The 8,524-nt window shown below is 45.2% G+C and overlaps 1 protein-coding gene across 6 annotated transcripts in view; it reads right to left on the minus strand.

The window, feature by feature from the left end:
• MGLL (monoglyceride lipase) overlaps positions 1-7,959 on the minus strand; it is an 82,930-nt gene extending 74,971 nt beyond the window's left edge. Inside the window, exons 1-2 of one of the 6 annotated variants that reach the window (XM_043550830.1) lie at positions 7,744-7,959; positions 6,185-6,323 (exon numbers count right to left, since the gene is read on the minus strand). In XM_043550830.1, coding sequence (XP_043406765.1) covers positions 6,185-6,323; positions 7,744-7,848 — 244 coding nt within the window. In that variant the 5' untranslated portion in view covers positions 7,849-7,959. Of the gene's footprint in view, positions 1-6,184; positions 6,324-6,432; positions 6,813-6,885 lie in introns of those variants that run through there. The other 5 variants (XM_037904064.2, XM_037904068.2, XM_007059975.4 and 2 more) reach the window with 5 other exon arrangements.
• Positions 7,960-8,524: the final 565 nt, after the last annotated feature.

Genomic DNA, 8,524 nt, shown 5'->3' on the forward strand with positions numbered 1-8,524 from the left:
ACTCACCGGCAGCGCGGCTGGGAGCCAGGGGAGCGGAGCAGGCTGGGGCCAGGTCGCTCTACTTATCGGTGAGTGCAGGCCTGACCACTTCTGGAGTCCTCAGAGGAGTGGGGGCAGGGCTGGGGCAGAGCAGGGGTGGGAAGAGGCGGGGCTGGGGAAGAACAGGGGCCGGGGCCTGGGGAAGAGCCGGAGCAGGGGCTGGAGCAGCACGCAGCTGCGCAGGGCACCATGAAATTTGGTATACACTATACATTTTTAAAGTGATTTATTTTGAAAACTTAGTTTTACAGCTACATCAGAAAATCAATTATTGTTTGGTTATTTCATTGACCAAAGGTAATTGAAGCAGATATTTATGAAGTCATTGGGAGGTGAACTATCTCCAATTCAACAGGTTAATCATTAATATTTGGAGGATTTTCTTGCCATCCTGTATTAGGAGGAGAACATCACCAGACAGACATTTAAATGGTTTTATTTAACTAAAACAACAACGTTCTGTATTCTGGATTTTTTTCTTCAACAGCAAACATAGAATATTTTAACAAAACAAGCATATGAATTTTTGAATTTAAACATTCAAGTTTTTTTAAAATCAGGTTTCTTTTTGTTAAAATTGTTCTTTTAAAAAAATATTTCATTTAACTATTTTAGTTAAAAACAAACTTTTTAAAAAAAAACCACAACCATTTTTGCTGTTAACAAGCATGTTATCTCTGGAGACACAAATCCACAGTTTGAGAACTGCAAAACTAAGCATCTCTGATGGTATCTTCTAGACTGAGCACTGAGTCCCATTGGGTAGATAGAAAGATTAACCTAAATAATCTATACAGAAGTCCCTGGAACCCCATAAAATTGGGTGCCTAATCCATGAACTATTGGAACTCATTTACAAAACTTTTCTTAAATTTACATATATCTCATACTATAGAATTAGAATTTATAATCCCTATTCCATGTTGAGATATCTTTGAGCTATAATGTAACTTAATTAAAACTATCTTTAGATAGGTTTTTTCCTCAAAAAGCATTTTATCAAAAAAATCTGATTTAAATAAAAAAAAATCTGATTTAAAAAAAAATAATTGATTTTTATCCACCCTCGGGGTCTATACATCCTGTCACATTCTTCCTCCCCCCCCCCCCATCTGGTTAGTTGCTTATTTATTCATTTTGTAAGTGCCTGAAACTTTCATTAAACCGTATTACTTGGCCTTGCTGTGAGCTGTGCTGTTTCTCTGGACATGCTATAGAAATTCTGGTAATGAACTGCCAAAATCAGCAAGCAATATGTAATGATTTAAGGCTCCATTCAAAATAAAACCTGCTTGGATTTCTACACCACAGGGGCAAGGCCCAAGAGGGAGAGGGATTTATTTTTAACATTGGGTTGGTCCTTTGGTGCTGTTAAACTGGAAAGAATTAAAGGGATTTTACAAAGGATAAAGGCTCTAGAAACATTAAATGCAAAAATAGTTTTGTTGTATTTCTAAAATGTTACTTTTAATAGTAATTTAACTCTTTTCAGCTGTAGATTGGAAGGCACTTCACAAAGGTGGATAAGCTTCATGAGGGCCATATAAGCAACTAGATAGCTAGACAGATTATTATTTCCATTCTACTGATGTGGAAGCTGAGGCCAGGTCTACACTAAAAAGTTAAGTGGACCCAGCTACATCACTGCGGGGTGTGAAAAATGCACACTCCTGAGTTAGATAGTTAAGCTGACCTAACCCCGGCTGCAGGCAGCACTAAGTCGACAGAAGAATTCTTCCATCCACCTAGCTTCTGCCTCTCAGGGAGCTGGATTACCTACAGTGACGGAGGAACCTCTCCCATGTAATGAGAGTTTAGGTTGAAACACGACAGCGGTGCAGCTACAGCCCTTTAAATGTAGACATAGCCTGAGGCATTGAGAAGTACAAGATCCACATTTTCAAAAGTGTCCTCTAACATAGGGTGTCTCAGGCTTGGGGTGCCTGACCTGACAAGCACAGGAGCTGATTTTTTTAGACGTGCTGAGCACACTTACCTCCATTTGAAGTCGATGGGAACTACAGGCACTCTGAAAGCCCAAATTGTCTCAAGTTTGTCCACACAAACATGATGGCGTCCAAAACCTGTGGCTCAGTGGTGGGCAACCTGCAGCCCACGGGCTGCATGCGGCCCATCAGGGTAATCTGGTTGTGGGCCGCGAGACATTTTGCTGACGGTGACTGTCCGCAGGGACAGCCCCCCGCAGCTCCCAGTGGCCGCGGTTGCCCACCTCTGCTGTGGATGCTTTTGAAAGTGTCAGCTTATAGGACTAGCTCAAGCCCACACATCTGTGTATGCTGGGCACAGAACATGGGTTTCTTAACTCCTTGCCTTCATTTCTATTCAAACAGCCAGTCGGGGACTTAACAATGCTACGGTTTTTTCTACTGTAAGCGCTACTTTTTAACTAAGGCTTTGTCTACACTAGTGGTGTAACTCAATCTGAGTTACGCTACTTAAGCTACGTAAATTACAGTGTCTATGCTGCGCTATGTCTACGGGAGACGCTCTCCCATTGACACAGCTTCTGTCTCTCATTGAGATGGATTAATTAAGTCGACGGGAGAGTGCTTTCCCGTTGACTTACTGTGTCTTCACCAGACCTGCTAAATCGATGCCCACTGCAATGATCGCAGCAGTGCCGATTTAGCCACAGCGTAGACAAGGCCTAAGGTAGGATTCCCTTAGTTGCACGATGTCCTGCATGTAGGCAGAAGTGAATCTGTCCTGGTATTAATGACTAGCTGATACTCCAAACACTGCTGAACTGTCCTGAACGTGCTCTGCAGTTATAGCTTTCAATGCGTTGGTTAGCACCTGATGCAAAAGAGTTAACCATTGTCATGCTATACAAGATATGCCTATTGCATCACTATGATGAATGATTTCAGAGTAGCAGCCATGTTAGTCTGTATTCGCAAAAAAGAAAAGGAGGACTTGTGGCACCTTAGAGACTAACCAATTTATTTGAGCATAAGCTTTCGTTGGAATGCATCCGATGAAGTGAGCTGTAGCTCACGAAAGCTTATGCTCAAATAAATTGGTTAGTCTCTAAGGTGCCACAAGTCCTCCTTTTCTTTTTATGATGAATGAGTCAGTCATTGGATTCCACATAAAACAGATTCAACAAGTTGAACAACTTACAGGTGTTACCCAAATGCACCTGCCCTGCTGTCTGCAGAGAGGGCTGAGTAGAACAAAACACCCACTCCAAGGCTCCCACATTGGGAATAACATCCCACCCTAAAGGAGTGAGAGGGAAAGACCACCACCTCCCTTCCCTAGCCCTATTTTTATCTAATCTATCTATCCCATACCCATCACTGTGGCACCAGAGTGCCTTTGCTTCATATGAGGTAACTCCCTAAATCTTTCTTCTCAACAAAACAACAGCCAGAAATCCTGGCTGAGGATCTTTCAGTGGGGATGGGGGTTCACTCTCTATATCCTTGGCCTTTGTGGTTCCCTACATTCATTTGTACCAAAGATTCCCTATGCACAAGTATGGGCCAAGGGGATCTGTGGATGCTCAGTGCCATACAGGACCAGGCCTTATATATTTCTATCCACTAAGCAAGAGATCCTATAAACGCCCCATTTTCCTGACAAATCATTTGACACAAAGCTGCAGCCCTTTAGTCCACTGCAGCTGTTATCCACCTTAACATGTCTATTTCCTAGGAGTAAAAGATGGGCACTTTGGAAGGAGCAGTAGCTGTCACCTGGCCCTGTTCTCAGGGGTATTTAGCCATATTTAGAGCATGGCCCCAGGCCAGTGGATTTAATTTTATTTTATCTTTGGCAAATTTCCTGTTTCTTTCCCCTGGGAAGGGGCCAAGGGTAATACATTCTCTACCAGTGGAACGCAAGTCAATGCTAACCTTTGGACACCTGCAGCTATCTAAAGCCCTTAGCTGGGATTTGATCAATGAAAGGTCCTGTTTGAGCATTACAGCAGCACATGTTAATATTAAGGTTCCCAAAGCAAGTCAGCAGTTGAATAACACTGCATTTATTGTAGCTAAAATAATAATTGCAATAGTTGCCCTCATCAATATTTGAAACAGAATGCATTCATAACGGGCCTGTAAACCTTCCCTGTGGTCTCCTGATCTCATTTTCATTGAATGTTTAAAGTTGGATGAAAGTGACTGAGCTTCAGCATATAAAAGAGAAAAACTCTTGGATACTTTTGAAGAGAGATAAATGTATTTTCTGTTGTTCTTTTGATCTAAACATTTCAAGAGCATTCATGACAGTAGGATCTAGGTACTAAATTGTTATTCAGTTACTTACACACTCTCTCATACACACAAAGCAAAGCTAAAAATAAACATCCCACTCCCCACACACACACTTAAGAACCACTTGTAAATGAGCAGCACTGATCCTGTTTACTTTGTTGTCACAAAACTAGGGCAACCTCACTCTCAATTAACTGCTTGGTGTGCAGAGCCCTGAAAAGATGAGCTAGTGCGGGGAATTAAACACCAAGTTTTAACTTCCACTTCATCATCCTTTCATTTCTTGATCAAAGACTCATCTGCTCCCCACTAATTTTCTAAGAAATTAAACATGAAAAGAGAATGCAGTTCCACAACTGAGTGAAGAACACTGTGGGCAGTTAATGATTAATTAGCATTATAATACGTGACAGGCTGGTTTCACAGAAGAAGCTTGTTTTGCTACTGAATTTGTTCCGTAGAGGAAATCTTGAGGCTGGTGCCAGAACTATATACAAACCAATGCCAAAAAGTTTCCTCCTGGTTTTTGGAAGACACACTGGGGTTAGAAATAACTGCTTGAGTTGCTGCCTGGACCAGGTGATTATAAGCTAAGACAGTTGTGCTATAGCCTGATCCTAAAACTGTTGACATGAATGGGACTGACTTTAATGGGCTTTGGGTCAGGCCCCAAAAGTTCACCTGTTCGGTGACAGGATAACAGTGGATGTTGCTTCAAGGACAGCAAACTGGGTTTTCCCACATGTGCACTTCAGGAGTACTTGTGTCATCCACATAACTCCTGTCTGGCTTGGTAATGGTTATGGGAGCTGAAGCAGAAGGCTAGGTAACCTCAGCCACATTTCTACTACTCAGCAAGACCCACTGATTGATCCTGAAACAGAAACGTGACAAAGGATTTGGACAGCTGGGGCAGAAAAGTTTAACTTCCCACTATTCCTTGGGCAGCCACTTCCCACAAATGTTTATCCCTGCAATGTAAAAATAAACAGAGCTTGTCCTGTTTGACTGCAGAAAAAACAAACAATAGGAGAACAGATGCATTTTCATATGTAGCTATGTGTATAACTAGTGCTAGCATTCATACACATGAAGCCAGCGTCTTGTAACTGTGACTGGCAGGTAGAAGTGAGACCATAAATAAGTAGAGAAATGCACAGGCAATTTTCTACCACACTACCAAATTCATGCTTTTTAAAAGCACATAACCTAACTCAGAAGCCATTACAGTAAAGGACTATGAATAAGTAAGAGATTACTTAAATTTCTTTATCTGATTATTTGTCCACGTTCCATCACTGAGTTCAGCTTTGAAACCACAGCCAATTTAAAGTGGAAGATCCATCCAAGTAATTTTCCAACTCTAAATTTAGTAACAAGTAAATTACATATAGTGTGTAAAAACCTGTCATTGCACTGGGATTTATAGCACCACTGTTACAGCTGAATGAGACCTCTAATGTTTGATTTATTAACACTAAAAATAATGACAAAGGCTGGGCAACGAAAGCCTGTGTATGTCACACATCTCTGAAAGTTGGGGATATCTGTTTAAAAATATCTGCTATTGCTGTAATGCATCATATGGATGATATTTCCAAGGCGACTGAAATGTCACCCTGTTCAACTGAGAATGAAATGAAAGTAAGTACAAATCTTGCAAAACATTAGTCAAGTAAGTAGTCCTCATTTATGCAAGTAGTAAAGCCTGCTTGGGAGACTGAGGAGTTATAGGATCTAATCTTTACATTGGAAGCGCTCTGGGGCAGGGATATGCCTTTTTATTGGTTCTGTAAAGCACCACAAACACCTATGATGCTGTATAATCTATAAATAATAATAAAGTTACATTAATGGAGGCTTATTTATTGAAAACAAATGCATCATTTGAAAGTGCTCACCTTGGAGTTGTGGCTGGTTTCCAATATCTGCAGAAAAGATATTGTCCATCTGTATTGACCATATGAGGAAGGTCCTGATAAGGGATATTCTGAGGACTCCGTCTTGGGGAATTTTCCTCGGGCATTCTAGAAGACTGACCTATAAGGTGTTGGAAGAAACAGGACATACTTTAAAGAGGAGCAGGAGAGATATTGGCAGAAGGGTTTACTAAGTACACACATTCAAGAAAGTCAATAAGGCAACTGACACTGATGGAAATGTTTCTCCCACCCCACCAAAGATCCACAAAACGGTCCTCAATCTCATCCGCTTCTTGCAACTCCTCTGAGACCGAAGACCCACTTTTCCTTTTTTTTTTTTTTTTTTTTTTAGAGCAAATGATCACATTAGGAGAGAGAGGGGAGATAACAACCCAACCACACTGCTTCCTTACTGCTTTTTTCCCCTTCTCCCATCTGTGTTTATTTTACATCGTTTTGGGAAACGGCTTTTAAAAAGCATATTGAGCTGCAATCAAGTGCAAATTGTAAAGCACCACTATGGATACAAGGAGACAGCTGCATAAAAGATTCATCTCTCTTAACATCTCCAAAGAACGGCGAAGGGTGCGCAGTAATGAGGTGCCTGGTGGCACCGTGTGGTTATTATGCTCTTTTCTGACATCTGAAAAGGAAAACATATAGGAGGATTCGCAGCAAACCTGTTTTCATCCTGTACAAGGGTTTGCATCCCAGAGAGACGCCGGCATTGCAAGTCAAATACAAGCATATAGAGCCTTTTGCATAACGCCGCTAAGATACATTAACACCCAGCCAAACATTCAGCGCCCCCAGCCCCCGATCAATTCCTTTCTGTTGCAAAAAAAGGGCAACACAGATCTCTTCCCCTTGCAAGCTTCTGTGCTGGCTGCGATCCGCTCCCCCGAGCTCCTTGTTCCAATCTCTCTTTAGGGAAACTCGCCTGTAATTCATCACTTCTTGTTCATTTCATCACTTTTCTTAAACAAATCGCATGTGTGGGCTGAGGTGGTGGTGGGAGGGGAGGTGGTGGGGAAGGGAAGGCTGCAGTCCACTTCCCAGAAGCTGCTGCACACACATCAAAGGCACCTTGAGCACAGGCAGCTGTGTGGCACTGGGAGACTTGTGGAGAAAGTTACTGTTGCTGCAGGTTGCTTGCAAACTTTACTTCCTTCCTGTCACTTGCTGTGAAGGGGCATGGGGCGGGGGGGGGGCAGGGAGAGAAAGTGGGGCTCTCCCCTCGGCTCCCCGCTGCAAAGTCATCTCGAGTGAAAACAACACAACTTCCCCAGCTGCCTCTCTCTAGTAGCGAGACCGGGCAGAGGCAGAACCCAAGAGACCTGTCATCTGCCCCAACGCCAACCAGAGCCAAGGCAAAAAAATAAAATAATAAAAAAAAAATCCCCCTGGGTTTCAAACGCACCGAGCAGCCCCGGTTGCAAATGCAACAGACACCCCGGCTTCCAAGGCAGCCGGGATTCGCGGCGCGCCCCGAGCTGCCGCCACGTGAAGGGCGAGGGAGCGGCGCGGAGGGACCTTACCCGGGGCGGGCCGGCGCGGCGTGCTCGCAGCTGCCCGTGCACTCCGTGGTCCCGGGAGCGGCGGGCGGGCGGGCTCCGCGCCGGCGCCCCGCCGCCTTCGCACATCCGCGGCGGTTCCGCCGGCGAGTTAATCCGAGAGCGAGAGAGGAGCCCAGCGGCGGTGCCGAGCAAAGCCCGGCGGGCAGCGGCCCAGGAGGGCAGGCGCGCGGGGGCCGGGGCCAGCGCCAGCGGGAGGAGGGTGGAGCCGCCGCCGCGGCAGGAGCCGGCGGGGCACGGCGAGGCTCCTGGCTCGGGGCAGGTCGCTCTGTCCGCTGCACGTGTGGCCAGGCCGGGACCCGCAGCAGCCCGGCCCCAGGGTCCAAACGGGGACCCCGACCCAGGTGCTCAGCTCAGGATCTCCCCGAGGGCCAAGCAGGGCTCTGAGTCCTGTCGTTGGTCCAGACGCCAGGGCAGCCGGTGTCTCCTCCAGCGAGGCGTTCAGTCAATCATAAATTAATAATAACGAGCCTCATGTCTAGGCAAGCCCGGGGAAACCCCATGGAAGAGGCGATCCCCACGCACGGTGGAGTGCTCGCCTCCCTGGTCTCAGGTGGCACCCTGGCACAAATGGCCAAGCATCGCGCCACGGTCTCCCTCTTCAGAATAAGAGCATCCTAGCAGCAACTGGCCCAGGAGCAAATCCCGTGGGAAGCTTTTCAGACCAGTTAGCCAGGTCCTCCATTACTGCTAGCCGAGAATCGGGCTCCGTAGGTAGAAATGGGGGCTCTAATACCAGAGCTAT

The sequence above is a fragment of the Chelonia mydas genome, chromosome 7 (genome assembly GCF_015237465.2).
Source record: "Chelonia mydas isolate rCheMyd1 chromosome 7, rCheMyd1.pri.v2, whole genome shotgun sequence".
NCBI classification, from domain to species: Eukaryota; Metazoa; Chordata; order Testudines; family Cheloniidae; genus Chelonia; species Chelonia mydas.